Source organism: Telmatherina bonti, assembly GCF_933228915.1.
Source record: "Telmatherina bonti genome assembly, chromosome: 8".
NCBI classification, from domain to species: domain Eukaryota; kingdom Metazoa; phylum Chordata; class Actinopteri; order Atheriniformes; family Telmatherinidae; genus Telmatherina; species Telmatherina bonti.
In genome coordinates, this window is record NC_136626.1 from 7,297,679 (window position 1) to 7,316,589 (window position 18,911).

The 18,911-nt window shown below is 44.4% G+C and overlaps 1 protein-coding gene across 1 annotated transcript in view; it reads right to left on the bottom strand.

The window, feature by feature from the left end:
* Window positions 1-18,911, bottom strand: part of zc3h3 (zinc finger CCCH-type containing 3) — a gene marked incomplete at its 5' end in the record, with an annotated part of 92,081 nt that overhangs the window by 24,249 nt on the left and 48,921 nt on the right. The window contains 2 exons of the mRNA XM_079245345.1: window positions 4,417-4,580; window positions 16,340-16,490. Of these exons, the coding sequence (XP_079101471.1) occupies window positions 4,417-4,580; window positions 16,340-16,490 (315 nt within the window). The remainder of the gene's footprint in view (window positions 1-4,416; window positions 4,581-16,339; window positions 16,491-18,911) is intronic.

Sequence of the window (18,911 nt, forward strand, 5' to 3'; positions counted from 1 at the left end):
TGGTGTGGCATTGTGTGGCATGGCGTGGTGTGGAGTGGTGTGGCATGGCGTGGCGTGGAGTGGCATGGCGTGGTGTGCCGTAGCATTGTGTGGCATGGCGTGGTGTGGTGTGGCGTGGAGTGGCATGGCGTGGTGTGGCGTGGAGTGGCATGGCGTGGTGTGCCGTAGCATTGTGTGGCGTGGAGTGGCGTGGAGTGGCATGGCGTGGTGTGGTGTGCCGTAGCATTGTGTGGCATGGCGTGGTGTGGTGTGGAGTGGCATGGCGTGGTGTGGTGTGGAGTGGCATGGCGTGGTGTGGCGTGGAGTGGCGTGGCGTGGCGTGGCGTGGCGTGGCGTGGTGTGGCGTGGAGTGGCATGGCGTGGTGTGGCGTGGAGTGGCATGGCGTGGTGTGGTGTGCCGTAGCATTGTGTGGCATGGCGTGGTGTGGTGTGGAGTGGCATGGCGTGGTGTGGTGTGGAGTGGCATGGCGTGGTGTGGCGTGGAGTGGCGTGGCGTGGTGTGGTGTGCCGTAGCATTGTGTGGCATGGCGTGGTGTGGTGTGCCGTAGCATTGTGTGGCATGGCGTGGTGTGGTGTGCCGTAGCATTGTGTGGCATGGCGTGGCTCTGCGTGAAGTAGAAGGGTGCAGCAGGTTTACTGCAGTGACATCGACATGGTAAGCACTGGCATCCACCATGTTTGCAAAATTTACAGCAGGGGTCACCAAAGTCGGTCCTCCAGGGTTGCTGTCCTGCAGGTTTTCCATGTATCCCTGCTCCAACACACCTGGTTCAAATCCAATGGATCCAACAGCCAATAATATCTGTATAATGACTGATCAGTTTGAGTCAGGTGTGTTGGAGCAGGGATACATGGAAAACCTGCCGGATTGTTACCGGAGCTGGGTTTAAAACATCCTGAGCCGCCTTCTTCTGCAGTTAAAGATGTTTCAATGACGTCTCAGACAGGTGATTACAACCTTCTTCACTCTAACGATTCTCTGCAGCTTTAATGGAAATTAGAACATACAGAGTAAATAAACTCGTCTTTGGTAGTTATGAACATACACGAGCGACGTATGCATTAATTACACACAGTGTCTGATGAACTTTATTCTGCATACAATAAAGTTTATTCTAATTCATTCATACGTAGCGTAAAGTATGTGTATGGATGGACATTATTCAACATTTACAGCTTGACAGCCACATTCAGGAGGTGTCATTAGGGGCGGGAAAAACAAATCGAAAAATACAAAATCTGGATTTTTTTGCTCCACAATTTTAAAATAGATTTTTTTGTTAATTTTTTTTCTTTTTTTAATTAAAAAATAGATTTTTTTGTAAAAAAAAAAATATTTAAAAAAAAGATTTTTTTTAATTTAAAAAAATAGTTTTTTTTTTGTTAAAAAATAGATTTTTTTTTTCAAATAAACAAAATTAATCCACTATAAAATTTGTGTCATTTTATCATTTTTATTGATCTTTTTACTTGTCTTTTTGGGCATTAAAACAGCAGAATGATGGTCTGGCTACTGTGTTGTTTTTTCCTCATTGAAATCAAGAAAAATGATGAGAAGTTTTATGCATATTTTATGTTTTTAATCTACAAAAATCAGCAATATCGGAGAATTGTGAGAATTGCAGTTTAAATCGAATCTACACCCAAAAAATTAGAATCGAATCGAACTGAGATAAAAGTATATTAAATCAAATCAAATCAAATGAAAGAAACTTTATTCATCCCCGAGGGGAAATTCAAGCTTCACATTGTCACAGCTCTGGGTGTCATCATGTAACTCCTTTAAACTGAGCTGTGAAATGTTTCACGCTATTACAAGCCAATACTTCTAAAGGTGACAAAGACTCTGACACACACACTCACACACACTCATGGGGAGTTTCTCTTTACACTTTGTTTTAAATTTTCCAAACTAGTTTTTTAGTCAGATTTAAGTTCTATTTGAAACAAAGGAATTTTAAAATCAACACTGTGACAACGGACATGAGCTGGGAGCGATCTGAAGCTGTCCTGGTGTGTGTCTCTGCAGACAGATGCAATCAGAACCTGATCTGTGAACTGGTTATTTATACTGCTGCTGGTTTGACATGCTGGTGCCAAGGCCAAACGTGATGTCCAGCTCAGGACAGCAGAAATACGATGTACCCGCTGCACTTCACAAACACTGGCAGGAGGAAAAGTGTGAGCGTTACTGGTGGTGGTGAGGCGAGTGAACAAGGAGGCCAGGAGCTCGATGTCCTACTGGCCCCGAGACCAAGGACTTTTACGGCTCTCGTCAAGCGTGCGCTCAGCTGGGTGACGGTCCTGTGGCTCCATCCCAAGAACAAATGTACCGCTCGCTACGTTCGGATGTGAAATCACAACTCTCACTGGAAAGACACCTGATGCGTGTTAGAGGATGCAGGAACGCCACGAGGAGGAGGAGGAGGAGGAGGAGGAGGAAGAGGGGTGTTGAGATGCTGGTCACGAGTTGAACAGAACGCAGCTCTTCAATTTCACCTGCAGGTTTAGTTGCAGCAGAATGTGTAAAAAGAGAGGTAGAGGAGTGTGAGGGAGGTGGAGGCAGATCCGAGCTTTAATCTGCACCCTCCACCTCTCAGGACCCTCCCCCTCGCCGCTCTGACAGATGACAACTTTATTATTTCAGATGGCAACTCCAGCCTGCTCCCCTAAGTCTATTAGTGAGCGTGTGGACGGAGCTGCAGCCACAAACATGAATAAACACTCCGGCATCACCTCCTGTTCAGGCGGCGGCGGTGGCGACTTCCAGCCTCAGCAGGCGGCCGTTTTAACGACAACTGAAATGTGTCGGAAACGCTGAGGAGAAACGGCGACTTTAACCTGCTTTACAGCAGCTTTGCTTTCTTTCCGACATTTCTACCTGACAGAGGTTCCTCCTGGTAAAATGACCGTTTACAGTGACCTCCGTCAGAGTGTGTGACGTGGAAATAAACCGTTTTAGAAACACAAGCTTGCTTTTCACACAGGACCAGGTGGAAATGCTGGCGCCACATTCTTCCTGTTCCTCCCTGCTTACTGGTATCCAGTTCTCTCTGGGTGGCTGGTGTGTCTGCATTAGACGCGTTCCTCCCAGTCACTTTATTTCTCTTTATCCCAGGAATTCAATTCAATTCAACTTTATTTATATAGCGTCAAATCACAGCAATGCCATCTCAAGACGCTTTACAGACAGAAAAAAAACCATGATGAAGTCAGTCGGATGCACCGATATGAACATGTTAGCTGATAAAGATATTTATATTGTCCTTTTGGTCGATAATTGATATTTACTGATAGCAATGGATGTTTTTTTTTAAAGGTTAAGATGATAAAATTCTGCTTGACATGAATGTTAACGCTAGCAGCTAGCATTAGCTTCCTGCTAAAGGTTGTAAACATGGTGGTTTCAGAAGACATACAGATGAAATGATGCGGCATCCTCCTCGCATTGCGTCGACTCTGCTGGGACTGCATGTTGGGAAAAATAGCATGTTGCTTTTTGAGTGTCTTCTTTCTGAAGAATGACCACACCGCTGCCATTGCTCCTTTCTTCATTTAAACACCCCACACTGCTGCGTCGCCGTCATAAAAGTACAGCGGACTTCTTCCTGTTTCTTCTTTAGCAGTTTAGGTCTCAGCTGTACAACTCCACACTGCCCCCGCTGTTTCAGGTGGAACTGTTCCGTTTGTTTCTGTCAAACGGTGAGCTGAGCCCCTGGAAACGGCCCACATCACATGCGTAAGCGACCCGTTGTCTCCGTTGAGCAGAGAAGGATGTAAACTCTGAACATCTACAACTTTCTGCACATCTTCAGCAGGATTACCAGCAGCTTTCTGTGAAACACTTGCAGGTTTTATTTACTTCACTCGTACAGTGAAGAGTTACTTTGGTTTCATTTAATGTCTTCAAGAAGTGAAAATAAAAATGATGTTCGTAACGGTAACTGGGAAATATTTTTTATATTCTTTGTCTCATGATAATTCCCTCCACCAAGAATGTTAAGTTTAACCCAACATTTAAATGTTTGTGTTCAAGATAACTCAAAAAGTTATGGACGGGTTTGCATGAAATATTCAGGAGTTGTTGGAAACGTGAAAAAGAAGAACTGGTGGAACTTTGGTGGTGATCCGGATCACCGTTTGGATTCTTTAATATTGTGCTTGGTGGAGGTTTGTGCTCTCCGAGTGTTTTTTTAGTTTATTTTATCCTGTGTTGAATCTTCCCTTTTCATATGCATGTGTACATATTTATTATGTATTCATATATTTATTCATCTTTTCACCGTTCTGTTAGAAGTTTTCTGAACCTGAGGATGTGATTTAATAATTAAATGAATAAAAGAAAGAAAAAACTTTTGGATTAACTCTAAACTGATGAAACCTCATCATCCCAGTTTGAGCGTGACACTCGTGTACCTGTACGGTTGATGGACATGTTGGCCGTCACGGTGCGGGACAGCTTATTGGCGGACACGCGGTACAGCGAGCCGCGGATCCAGCACATCTCGCTTCCCGGCCAGCGCTGGGCGGACGACGGGGGTCTGTCATGCGGAGCTCGGAGGCGGTTCTGCAGGAAACTCCTGGGAAAGTTGGAAGAAACACAGAGTTAGAGGAGAGGAGACGTGTGCAGGTCACAGCTTGGGGTTTTCACGCAGAGATTAAAACGATCCGTTCACTTTGCAAACTGTGTGAAATATTCACTCCAGCTGTACAACCAGTTAGAATATCATCGGCTCATCCCACCTTTTAATTCCTCCCTCCTGCTCTCCCACTACATCTCCCCTCTTCACTTCATGTTTCCCATCCTGTAGACGCCCCCTCCCCTCCTCCCCTCCTCCTCCTCCTCCTCCTCCTCCTCTCCTCCTCCCATGTCACAGCACTCTGTTAAATTGCTCCTCTAATGGAAAGGACGGCAGTGTGGAAATGGAGAGAATTGAAAAGAGGAGAGGAGGAAATCAATGAGATAATAGGCAGGGCAGGGGGCCAGAGCAGCGAGGTTGGCCCCTACGCTGGAGTGTAGAGACCACACACACACACACACACACACACACACACACACACACACACACACACACACACACACACACACACACACACACACACACACACACACACACACACTCCCTGCTGCTACAGTATGTACATTACACACAACCACAGGTCTCTACACGCTCACTGTTCAGGAGTCACTCAGTCGGCTGGTGTGTGTGCGTGGCGAGGCTGTGGTGTGTGTGTGTGTGTGTGTGTGTGTGTGTGTGTGTGTGGGCGGTGCAGGGGTTATGGCGATAAATTGCGCTGTCCTGTCACTTCTATTTGGGGCGGATTGGGGCTGGTGTGCAGGGCGCCGCTGGAGGTAATTTGCTGCCGTATTTCAGATGGGCTGGAAATGGGTTTGGAGCGAGAGTTCATGCCTCCCATTACGGAGAAGAGAGAGGGTTACCCCGGACACACGCCGCGCACAAAACAACTGACACGGACGCTTAACGTGCAGAGAGCTGCTGCACTGCTGCAAACAAGAGGAAAAACCTGCAAAATATCAGCCGCGCTCACACACACCCACCAGCGGAGTGTGTGCCATAACTCAGCTGCACAGACACTCAGTTTCCCTCATACAAGATCGGTGGCTGCCCTACACGGGGCAACTGCAGCCAGGGGAGCTGTAATGGGGGCTAATGTTGGAGCGCTGAGTGCCACCCAGGGAGGCTTAAACAAGGAGCGGGTGGCCCGCGGAGCCACAATGGAGGTTAATGGGGATATGACACGAACAGTTAACACAGACGGCAGTTAACCCTGACACGGGCCTGCAGGAGGCAGCGGGGGTGTTAACACCCAGCCTGTTGGGACGTTTCTTCTCTGGGTTCAAACCTCAGACTGATCTCACACACACACACACACACACACACACACACACATACACACACGTGCTCGTCACTACGACTCCGTGTGGCATGTTTGTCTTTATGATCCAGCTGGTTTCTGTCTGACAGATGTGTCATAAATCATACGTCTCTGAACATACAATCAGCACGTCTGACGTCCGTTCAGAGGACAACACATTACCCCCCCCGCCCCCCGCCTTAATGTTTAACATCAGCTGCTGAGGAGCGCAGCTTCGTAGACAGATAAATGCCCCTGTTAGAGGGGTTATCGCACGGTGACATGCTCGACTGTCCTTCCGGAGAACTCCTCTGTGATTCCAAACCGCCAGGTTACCAACGTTAAACGTTTCTGACTTGCATCATTAATATGCAATATCTGCATATTGCATCAGTTTGGACAGTATGTGAAGGGAGGGAAACTGGAATATTTTGCTGCACTTGCTCAGAAGGTGTGTAACGGGGAAGATGAATGGATGAAAGCAGCTGGAAAAGCCTCTTTTTGACATGTTGACCCTCAAGCCTGTTACACACTCAGCAATAACTTTCTGCTTGGCTTCATTTTGTTCTTGCAGACATCCTGCAGCCAAAAAGAACTTTATTCTCATGGGGGGGGGATCTTACTGAGGAGTCACTCTGAGGTTTGGTAAGGGCTGGTCGATTAATCAGATTTTAATCTCAACTACGATCTGGGTTTCCATCGATAATAAAAATAAAAGGGTGTGATTATTTCTCTCTCTGCAGTTTCCTCTCCTGCTGTCTTCAGCTGCTAATCGAGCGTCTCTGGCGTTGCAGCGCTGTGCTGTAAACTCCTCCCACAGCCGCTTTGCTTTCATTCAGACACTGTTGCCAACTTGGAGACTTTCTCACTAAATCTGGAGACTTTTTTTTGTTAAAAGCGACAAATCTAGCAGCTTTTACTGGAGTTATTAGAGACTTTTCTGGTGTTGTGGCGACTGACTTGAAGGCACATATTGTTCTGCAGTTACTGTAAGGAAGGAGCAGCGGGAGCCTCTCCCGTCCTAAAGCACTCCCAGGCGGCCAGTCTCAGTCGGCTCCGGCTGCAGGTCAATGTAGAATAACTGCAGTAGGTTGTGGAAGTTCACCTAAACATAGTTTATACCATTGTCAGTGACAACTGGCTGCATTATTTTCCTATACATAGTTCGGAGAGTTAAACACTGTAATGTCCCTCCGTTACAGGGCGTTACCATAGCAACGCGTTAACCAGCTGGTTCAGATCAGCCGTCTTTTAACAGGTGAATGTTAAAGCAGTTGTTTGGAAAAATAGTTCCGTAAAATAGTACGTAGTACGTAAAATAGTTTCTATAAAAGCGGTAAAAGCGAATTAAACAACTCGGAACCGTCCATTAGACGGTTATAATGCACGACACGGAGTTTAGAACACCACGACGCGCAGCGTTGTTTAAATATACTGGATAATTGTGTTAAATAATCGCGATCTCAATTTCAGTCAAAATAATCGGGATTATAATTTTGTCATACTCGAGCAGCTCTAGGTTTGGTTGTTCTACAGTGTAGTGAGATAAAACTATGTAAGAAGACGGGATATATCCTCCCCCAGCAGCACCTGCTCTACTCTTTCCTTGTTCAAATCCAATCTCTTTAGCAGAAAACATTTCCTCCACATCAACAACCTTTCCACCCACCTGGCCTCTCCGTCACAAGGTGTTCCCCAAGGCTTGGTCCTCTGGTTTTTACTTGCTATATTCTCCCTAGTGGCAAGATCCTTTTCCACCATGGTCTCACCTTCCCTTGCTACGCCGATGACATCCAGGTCTACATCTCTACCAAATGTCAAACCTTTCATTCTCACCAACTGCCTCTCAGAAATAAACAGGATGAATGTCAACTAAAGCTTAACTACAATAAACTGACCAGTTCACCCCTCCTCAGATACACGTGAAGTCCACCTCCTCACATTAGGTAAGGGGATAATAACCAGGCCCGTTCTATCTACATAAGTTTGTCAAATTCAGACGAAAAAAAGAATAAATAAATCAAGCTTTAACCAAACAGACACACTGAGAATCACTCGGAATCAGTCAGCCAATAAGAATATCTAATACTGATTGTCATCCCACCTAAAAGCCATCTGTACGGCCAGATTTGTACAGATTTATACATTTAGACAACAACTGATTTGTTTGTTATAACGAAACTCCTTGAGGAGATTACAGCTGGAGGCACAGCTGACCTGGAGAGATGAGTACAGAATCCAACAAATCATGTTTTATTTTTACAAGTTTATCAAAAAAAAAATTATTTAAATAATTTGTTTGATGAGTTATTTATGCAAGTAGCACAATGAATCTTTCTGACGTTAACAATAGTTATTTTTGGCTTGTTTTAACCGCACAGGGACATTTATTTTATATTCCACAATTCACAACTTTTTCTTCTGGGCGACGCAACCGAATATCAACACACTGGCTGTTTAGAACACGCAATGTGGCGGATCCAGCCATGAAATGCAAGAGGACATTATTGGAGGAAGGAAATGAAAGAAAGAAAGTGACAGAGCAAGAGATAAGACAAAAGTCAACATGGGACTGACTTTTACTGATTAGAGAGAGCTCAGAGAAGAGGCAGGATGCAAGCTGGATGCAAGATTAACCATCGCACTGAGAAAATCTGCAGAAGCTCAACAGTGCTTCTTTAAATGTACCTAAAATTCATCTCTGAAAATGTTTTCTTTAACATGAAAGTTTGAGCTCGGGTTTAAAATAGAAAATGTTTGAAAGTCGTAGCAAAAGAACTTTAACTCATCAAGAACAAACAGGGAACAAATATGAAGGAAAAACCAGGAGGAAGCAAAGGATGAAGCAAGGGCACAAAGAAACTCCCCTGAGATCCGTCTGCATGCGCGGGTGTGTGTTTTTCTGTGTGCAGGTGTGAGTGTATGTGCGCTCCTCGGACCATGCGATGCACAGATAAAGGAGAGAGGGAGCGATTCAGCACTACCGCAGCCGTTGATGAATGATCCGACTTTTGTTTTAGTGACAGGGAAGAATTTGGAGGGTCGCGTGACTGCTCAGAATAATGCTGCCCTTGTCTATTTGTCTGCAACCCAAGCATTAGTAAGCTCATATTGGGAAACAGTTACCCTTGAAACAGAGCGCAGCAAAAACAGTCATCTGGCTAATTCCAAGCGGGAGGACTGCTGCTCTCCTTCAGGAGGCCCTTAAAGGAAAGCGTGAGCAGCATCGGGACACCATCAGACCCAGCATGATGAGAGGAGGACGCCACGAAGAAGCGGCGTTGACAGCAGCGAGCCGGATCATAACGCAGGACTTTAAGTGACAGGCAGATGACTAATGTGATAAGTAATGAGTAAAAGAACGAACGGGAGGATAAAAGGGGATGAATGTGGGAGCGAATGCGGGAAAAGGAGGAGAGAAGTGAAGAAGAGGGAGCTCTGCTTCACTTTATTGCCAGCCTCTTACATCCTGTGCTGATCAATACTGAAGCACTAAAGAAGATGAGCGCCTGGACCGAGTGTGTATGTATGTGTGTGTGTGTGCAGAGATATGCAACATATACACACTCAGAGATAGTATACTTACTTGGGATCGGGCTTGTCACCAGGTTTTGTGTGTGTGTGTGTGTGTGTGTGTGTGTGTGTGTTTCTGATCCAGAAGCAAAAATATGGAGGCCAAAGGAAGATGGTGACGTGAAATTTGATCAAATGAAAATAAAATGAATGAATAAGGAATATAAAAGCAACAGAGAAAACTTGGAGGGGGGGGGTATTAAAGACCAGGTTTACAGGGAGGCTGTGATAGACGGCGAGAGGGCTGGGCCGTAATTTATCCTCCGGAGCGCATGCTTTACGGCTTTCTTAATTCAACTCCTGATACTATTAATGGAGTTAATGTTGAGATTATATCCATTTTCTGGTGGCGGGGCCTGAAATACTGCGACAGATTCACCCCCCCCCCTCAAACTGCCACCGGGCAGTAAATCACCAGCTGTGTTCCTTGTAGCTAAAACTGGGTGCTGGGTAGAGAGATTAGATGGCTGTGGCCACGGCGGTGGGACATGTCGGGGACCAGCTGGTTCTACATGTTACGCTTTCTGGTCATATGAACCAAACCTAAAGGGAAAAAGTGAATATAACCTGGTATTATCTGATATGTGTTTATGAAAGAACTTTTGGTGTAGTCTGAGGGTCCCGAGGTGCTGCTCACTACTTCATATGTTTCCAGTAAACCAGCAGGCTAAATGTCCAGTTTTAGGGACACTGAAAGTGAATATTTGGTTTTAGGTTTATCCTTCGACACAGTCTGAACCCCCCTGGATTGTTTTTTATTTTTATTTCTGTAGGCTGACTGTAGGCTGTTTACCTGAAATAAGCAGTCTGTTTCCTGCTTGTCGTCTTTTCTGTCATAACATGGAAAACTACATAAGAACCAGTTTTGCTGCTATTTTTATTATAATTTTGAAGCACCAGCTCCACACGAGCATATTTCACTATTTTCAGCAGGTGAGAAGGAAGACAGACTAGCGAACACGGGAAGCAAAACAACGCGCTGCATATGTATGTCATCGGGATGAAACAAGGGAACGAGCATGTTTCATTCCGGATTGACTTTTTATTCTGAATTAGACGTTTACATGGTTGTTTCTCACCAGTTTAAAGCGGATTTAACGTTAATCTGAAATTTAACAGGAATTAAAACTTCCATGAAAACGTTGCGCAGGCTTCAGTAATGTTGAGGTCTGGGTTTTGGGGGAGGGTCCACCCCCCCCATCAGACCCGTTTCCACTGATCTTCAGTTCTGTTCTTCAGTCATGTGACATCCTTTACCTTCCTTAAGACGGGATTCTTGTCAGCGTTTCCATGGAGACCATTTCTGAGGAGGCTTCGGCCATCAGTAGATGGATCATCTGAAGGTCCACATGCATCTCCCAGGTCCTGGATCAGGTCTTGCTGGATTTCAGATGTTGTTCATCTGTTTTAGATTTCAGGATTTCTTTAGTCCCGACTTCTTTCTTCCTCCCCGTGTTCAGTTTCCGCCACCACGCTGCGAAGTGCAGGGGACCACCTTGTTGTTGCTAAAATCCGCTTTCTGTCGGATCTTTGCTGATTTTCCCAGATCAACTAAAGGAATGGGAACAAATGATGTGTCTGCTGGACACAACATTTGCTTATCTCTTGTGTTTGGTGCTTTTTAATGTTTACATCATAGCTCAGAGTTAAGCAGCTGAAACTAAAAACTGTCAGGAACCGTTAAGGAATGAAAATGAGAGAAAAACAAAAAAAAATGCTTCAAGAGAAACTTCAGAAAGCTGCAGAACTCTTTTTCAAGACAACTTTCAAAAAGATTTTAACACAATCAGAGCTGGGGAAAGATATATGAAGAGATGAGGGGGATCAGAGTGTTTGCTAAGTACGATGTTTGACAAAACTTCTGTATGATTGTTTTTACTTTAACTTTTCATTGACATAAAGATTGATCTGCAACAAAAAATGTCTTTCACCCAAAACGCAGGCTGACTGAAAGTTTTCTTCAGACGTTTCAGCGTTTTACTACAACTCAATATTTCCTACCAGTACTCTAGAAAGTTATTACACACGTATTATTAACATCGTCCTGGTTTATTAATGCATTTAATCTATTTTAAGAAGCTTTCAGGATGAATCATTTGGCCTCAATAAGCACATCAGCTGCGGTTTGTTTTGGCTGCTTTGAATTTGCAGACTAATACAGCTGCAAACTGTGAGCAGTCATTGTGGGAGCCCACTCCTGCAGAAGGTAAAAGTCCCATTAATTTCCCCACTAGTCAATGTTATGCCACTTACAGTTGGCACACGGTTACTGAGTTCTGGATCAGCACGAGACCCTCACCGTTACATAATTAGCACAACTGATTAATAACGCAACTCTTTAATCTCTGCACTGTAATCATTATGTTAAAAAGACTCTAAAAATGCAACGAAGCAAGAAACTGGCTGCACTTTCCTTTTAAACTCTCCTGCACAAACCCACCAGCTCTGGCATCACATCTTAACGTGAACAAAGGCTGCATGAATCCGACCTGTCAGTCACATGGCAAGGAGCCGACATTAAAACTGGAGGCCGCGACATAAACATGCTCATCAAGAGGGACAGGTGAGCGGCGTGATTTTCAGACACGTCAGGGAAAAGCTTCAGATGATTTCATGGCTTGAGGAAAACATCTGATCTGGCTGAAACATGTCAGTTCAGTGTGGACACATTGTGAAGTCCGTTCCATTCACTGTGCATTAAACAGAAGGTCCAGACAGGTATACCTGCTCTGTACTGGTTCTACGCTGCTCTGACAGGATTACTTTTATATGTGGTAAAGGTTTAGTTGTATAAGACAATCTAAGAAACGGAATTTTTTCGTTTTATACGTGGTGTTTATGTTCAGTATATGGCCCAGTAACACCAACTGCTGTTATACCTGCACTGTCCCTTTACTTGTGGCATTTTAAATTTAGGAATAATTTAATAGGTTTATGATCTTTGTAGTCAGAAAAGGATGATGTTTTGGTGAGCTCCGAGCAATGACTGCATGTGTTTATGATTCTTTTTGATCCCTACTGATATTCATGATGGATATTTCAGAAACCTAATTGTCCTGCAGCGTCCTAAAGCAGAGAAACAAAACTTTCCCACTTTATTTTTCTCTTCCTGGAGCATCTCATGTTTCATGTCTTTCCTTTAGAGAAAACACATCACACAGCAGCAACTAGATATCAACACTGGCCGCTTTAAACACATACCAACGCTGAGTCAGTAAAAAAATGCAAGAGAAAATTACTGGGGGATGAGAGGAGGCGGAAGACTTTTACTGTCTGAATAGAGCTCAGAGACGAGACAGGGTGCAAGACGGGATGCTGAATCAGCCTTCAATAGGGGGCGCCAAAGTACAAAAAACTGCCAAAGTTCAGTGGTGGCCCTTTAAAGGCATAATAACGCTTTGAATCCGTAATAAGTGCAAAACAAGCAGTTTTTAACTCACCGATTGAAACGGTGCGCCTATTTGACTGCCTAGGTCTTTTAGCCCTTAGAATTACGATTTCTTCTACAACTGAAGAGGATTTGGTTTATTCGTATGTTATAGAAAAGACAACATATTTATTAGTATAATTATTACCCCACCAAAAAACTACAAAATATCATCTACATATGATGACAGCAAAACATAAAAATATCTTTAGCATATTTTAATCAGGGCTGCTCAAATTCCCCAAGTTTAGAGTCCATATACCCAAAAAAAGTAAAAACAATTTAATCTTGAAGTTTGGCATTTTTAGGGGCGTGTCCTTTTGATTGACAGGTACCCAATCTCTCGCTTCAAGTAAGAAGGACGTAGAACAACTGCGATTTTTAGCCGGTTAACAACGTGACTTAGCTTTAGCCCGCTTACCTCCGTTAGCTGGTTAGCTCCTGTTATCTCCAGGTTAGCTCAGTTAGCTTTTAGCTACAGAAAGCTCGGAGTTCGCTCGATGTCAATCATCCACCATGACGCTCACAGCCCCCCCTCTCAGCTCCACCTCTTTGCCCATATTTGTATTTTCCGGGCGAGACAACACACATGCCCCTGCCAAGATGGCGACGGTAGGAACCGCCCACCGAGCTTCAATTCAGCTCTTCAGAAACCTACGGGCGACGTCAAGGAGGCTCCGCCCATCTTTTTATAGACAGCCTATGGTACGAGTACACATTAAAATTGCTGAGTGAAATCACGACATCGGCTCAGTGAATAAAGAACATAATGTTCAGTTATTTTGACCCCCGGCGTTTTGGACACTGAATATCCACGAGGGTCAGATGCTTCCTCAATGAAAAGAAAAAAAAATAAATAAATAAATAAATTACTCATTAAATGCAAATATAAGCTGTGTGTGTTCTTTCGATTGGATTAGTCAGAAAACTTGACAACTAGATCATTCTGACAGTTTTTATCCTACTATTGTTTACTTTTCTCATCTGTGAAAAAAAAAAAAAGCCAGAACTTGCTGTTAAATGGAAATGTGGTTCATAGAAATGTATATCCAGTATCAGAATAACAGTACAGATTTTACACGACCAACAAACCACAGCGTTTGGACATTTTGACCAAAGGGGAAATGTAACTGAATAGCCCTGTTATATATATAAAACGTGTTCACGCAGTGTTTTCTTATTTCACCTTGGCAGATATGGGCTCTGGTACTTTTAAGCGGCTTGAGCTTCAGCTATAAGCAGGCACAGAGATAAGAGCTGAGGACCTGTGAGGACAGGGATCAGTGGGTGTGATAGGCCAAAGACGTAGAGCAGCACTCAGTAGTTAACAGCCGAGAATATGAGCTCATGCTCCACTCAATAACTTCAAACTGATAAAAGTGCTGCTGGTCTTTGGAGTTTAACAGATAGATAAGCGAGAGGGAGGGGAACCTCTCCCAGGGGACCTGACCTGTCCCCCTCCCTACCTATCTCTCTCCTCACTTCTACACATGTGGTGATATTTCACAGGATGTCAAGGGGCTCAAATTGAAAATCCCTTGATGAATCAATATTTACTGCAGCAGCTAAATGAATAGTAATAAGTCACCAGAGGCTGAGTCCAGCCACAAGCGGGTCCTTCTGGAATACACAAATGACCCCAGCCTCCCACCAGACCCCCCATTCCACCAAAATAAAAAACAAAACATACGATATACGAAAACGATTTCGTTATTCTGACCAACATCAGTGCAGATGAGCTGGTAGAAGATATCCACCGCTTTATCAAAAGTTTTGATGCATAAAATAAAACCGGATTCATCAACGGAAATAACCATATTTGGAGAAGATGGTGTCGTCTTTCTTCAGACAAATGTACATTGATTTATTTCATTTGTTTTTGAACGACAATAATGACGTTGATTTAAAGATTGTTTAAGCACTGGTTCCACTAAGATCTGCAGAACATCATGTCTGAACACACAACCCGTCCAGCCTGGAAGCAGATGGTCTCCAGCAGCAGAAGACCACAGCGGGTTCCCTCCTGTCAGTAAGAACAGGAAACTGAGGCTACAATTCTCACCAGAACTGGACAATAGAAGATGGAGAAACGTTGCTGGTCTGATGAGTCTCCAGTTCAGCTCCACATTCACATGGTAGGATCAGAATCTGCTGGAAACATCATGACAACATGGATCCATCCTGGCTTGCTTGTCCCACTTTGGTCCCCTTAGTTCCAACATGACCTGGTTTAACCTCCACAGCCTACCTGAGTCCTGCTGCTGACCATGTCCATCCCTTTCTGAGCACAGTGTAGCATCTTCTGATGGAAACTTCCAGCAGGATGTTTCCAAGGGGGAGGGGTTGTGCATGGTCATATTCATCCATAAGATATTTAGATGAGAAGCCATATTAGAAGGGCGGGTGAGTGAGTTTTATGCCGATATAAACGTTTTTGTTCATCTTCTTTTGAATTTTTTTTTTTTTTTTTTTTTTTAGTTACTTCCTCTTCCTTTTCTTCTTCTCTGGATTTTTCCTTTCATCTGTTGTGTGTGGGCTACATAACTCAACACTGCTCCCTGTGATTTTCGGTGGTACTGCTTCGTTTTCTGTGACGAAAAGCTAAAAACGAACTAAACTGCACACGTAACCGTGACGAACCGACCTGTCCGTCCGTCTGCATACCTGTCTTCTGTGTTCAGCAGAAACAGAACTCTGTATCATCGTTACACAGACAGAGTAACACAAAGCTCAGCAGTGTAAATAAACATCCAGGTATTAAGCATCCGCTCAGGGATGCACCTGCAACACACACACACACACACACACACACACACACACACACACACACACACACACACACACACACACAGAGCTGTGAAGCCAGAACTACAGAACTGACCCGTCAGCTTCAGAACAGCAACACTGGACATAATTTTAGTTTCTCTCCTGAAGTGCAGGATGTGTGAACATGTTCACGAGGAGGAATGGTAACCTTCCATCCGCTTCCCTGAACTGAGCGTCCGGCTCGTCGTCGGGACATCAAGCGGCGGTGTTTCAGCACAACCAATAACAAACAAACGTTTGGACTTTGATGCAGGCGCACGACGTGGAGTAACACTGTGAGCAATGACACCAATGTCAGATAAATGAAAACAGAAACAAACAAGAGATGGAACCGTGATGACATTAAAGAGGAGCGCCACCCAGTCGTCTCCGTGGATACGTCATGGGTGTGATGCGTCCGTCGCTGCTGGGAATTAATGGCAGGAGCACGCTGGTGTAAATGGTTTATTCTCTGGGTTATCTACTGTGTAAAAATGAGCACCATAAATTCCCAACCTCTTCCTCTCATGCTACACATGACGATGAGATAAAAGACAGGGCGCCGCTCCGTGCTGGAGGATATCAGCCACTGAGTCACATTAAAGCCACACCACCAGGATGTGTGTGTGTGTGTGTGTGTGCGTCAACATGGACTACCTGGCAGACTGGATCCTCTTGGTTCTCCAGGAGAGGGCCGGGTTGTAGTGGGGGGTGTTCACGGTGCCGGAGCCTGGACGGGTCACCATCTTGTAGCGCGACCTGAACACCCGCTGGGAGGCGGGGCTTCGGTGGCAGGAAGAGGCGGGATCTGTGGACGGGAACAGCTAAATGAGGATCTGAGCGGGGAAAGACACCGAGGCCGCCGCTGGTTTCCGGTCTGCGCGTGAACAAAAGCACACGCACATCATCACAAAGGCATCAAACTACACACAAGTTAGAGGACTCTGGCAGGTGTGCTCTTTAATAAGCTTCACATATAAAAATGAGAGGGAATAACAGAGGCAGAATTTTTATGAGTCTAATAAATCATGCGCTCTGTCTCTTCCTGCGCTGCCTTCATCCCTCCTGCCCAGCCTCCCTGCTTCCTCCTCACTTTAAGTCTCATTCGTTATATCATTTTACAAATCCATCAGAGAGGAGGCGCAAGAGGAGCGCCATCGCAACAGAAAAAAAGGGGACTAAGTGTTTTTATTTATTTATTTGGCTGCGTATCCATCATGTTGTTTTATGATGGTCCCGGCCGGCTGACGTACTCGCACAAAAGAGAGAATTTGCATTCAGTCTCTGTTTGCATCAGTTTACTGAGACCAGAGACTTCATGAGCCAAAGTGCCGTCTGAAAAGGTCAAAGTTTTCTCAGATCTGAGCTTCCGTCCTGATCTAGCCAATCCTGGTCAAACAATGATCGATAACATTATCTGCAAAGCCACAGTATCGTTACAGATGATTCAGATACGGAGGAGGACAAAGCTGGGCGGCCTGGAATGTGAATTATTCCAGGTAACGCTCCACAAGTTGTGAGAAGGTTGAAACAGATGTTATAACTGCAGCCAATCAGAACGTCTGCAGGTCCATCACCTCTTCCATCAAACACTTTTAGGTCCATCACCTCTTCCATCAAACACTTTTTATAAATCTGATCATTTAACTGCTGCAACTGAGTCACATCCGATTCAGCGCTGATTCTGCATCATCAGGTCAGGTCTGTTGTCTACATGGGAGAGTGTTCATGTCTTTTCTGGTTTAGACTAAAACTAAAGGTTTAGACATTATTCTAGGAGGATATTTTTATGTTAACATTAATCCTTTAGAGCCGGGGTTCCCAACATATTTACCTTGAGGACCTCTTTGTGCAAACACTAAAAAGCTGTGGACCTCCTGCTCCATCTCATGCTGAAACCATGTTTAGTTTTATCAAATCAAGCTTTATTTGTATGGCACTTTTCATACAAAAGCATATCAAAGTGCTTAACATTAAAAAGTTAAAGACAGTTTCACATTTAAAAACACACACACACGTTACCCATATACAACCCAACCCTTCCCCTGACCATTATTGCCAAAATAAAAACTAATAATTTTAGGATTCGGTCATCTGTATCTGGCTTGACACTGCAGTCTAGTTGACTCCTGAAGCCAAAGTTAAAACAACAACTTACAACCATACTTTCTTCTTTTTTAAATTGGGAAAATCATCTGCTGTTTATCAGACATGTCTTATTAAATAAATGTTGCAGGAAGAATCTAAGGGTGCATTCCCATCAGGATAGTCCGCTAGACTCGGTCCGATTGGGGACTCGGTTCAGCTGTAGGGGGGTGTATCCATGCGGACCGAGATCGTGTTCACGCTGCACTTTGGTCAAACCAGTCAAACCATTAGAATAATATCTCCCCATTCCCACCAGAGGTGGTGCTGCACTGGTATTTAGCAGAAGAGAGGACCAGACCGGCGTGAAGAAGAAAACTCTGTTTCCTCCACCTGCCAGTTAAACATGGAGACCAAACTATGGCTGTTTTGGGTTTTTATTGTGTCTTATGCAAGTATACTGCAGAAATCCACTGCAACAATGGAGGCAGTATGAACACCAGACGAGTCAGAGGACCCTTAACGCCATCGCTATGGATTTACCCACAATGCACTTTTTTTGTAGTCTGCTTCCTGTATTTGGTCCGTTTGAAACAGGCTGAATCCGCTTCTTTGATCTGAATCTGAATTAGTTTGGCACATTCATGTTTCCCCAAACGAAGCGGACTTTCCTAGCAAACGGATTCAGATCAATAAGGCTGATGTGGATGTGACACCAAGTTACCAGCATAGTTTTAAGCTTCTCCATGACTGCAGCTCCTCCTGCTCAATGACCTGACTGAAATTTATGGGATGTACAGTTTGTAGCCTGATAGGTCTGTTTTTCATGGTTAACTAGAACACATGTTAACATGTTGTAAAGCACATTCTGATGACACTGTTCATTCATTAGTTTTTGGATCTGGTTTGAAAATTTGGGTTTCCATGGAAACGAAATGCCCAGATGATTAAAAAAACAAACTGGAGCGGACACACTTCAAGTCCTCTCTGTATGGACATTAATCACAATGGCTCTGAATGGTCAAAGCCTCAGGAACGCCCGTGCTTTCTGGGGGACCACCATTGGAAGATCCTGGACCCCAGGTTGAGAAACATGGCTTGAGATTACCATTTAGATCCATGGATAAGGCTGCATTCTGATCAG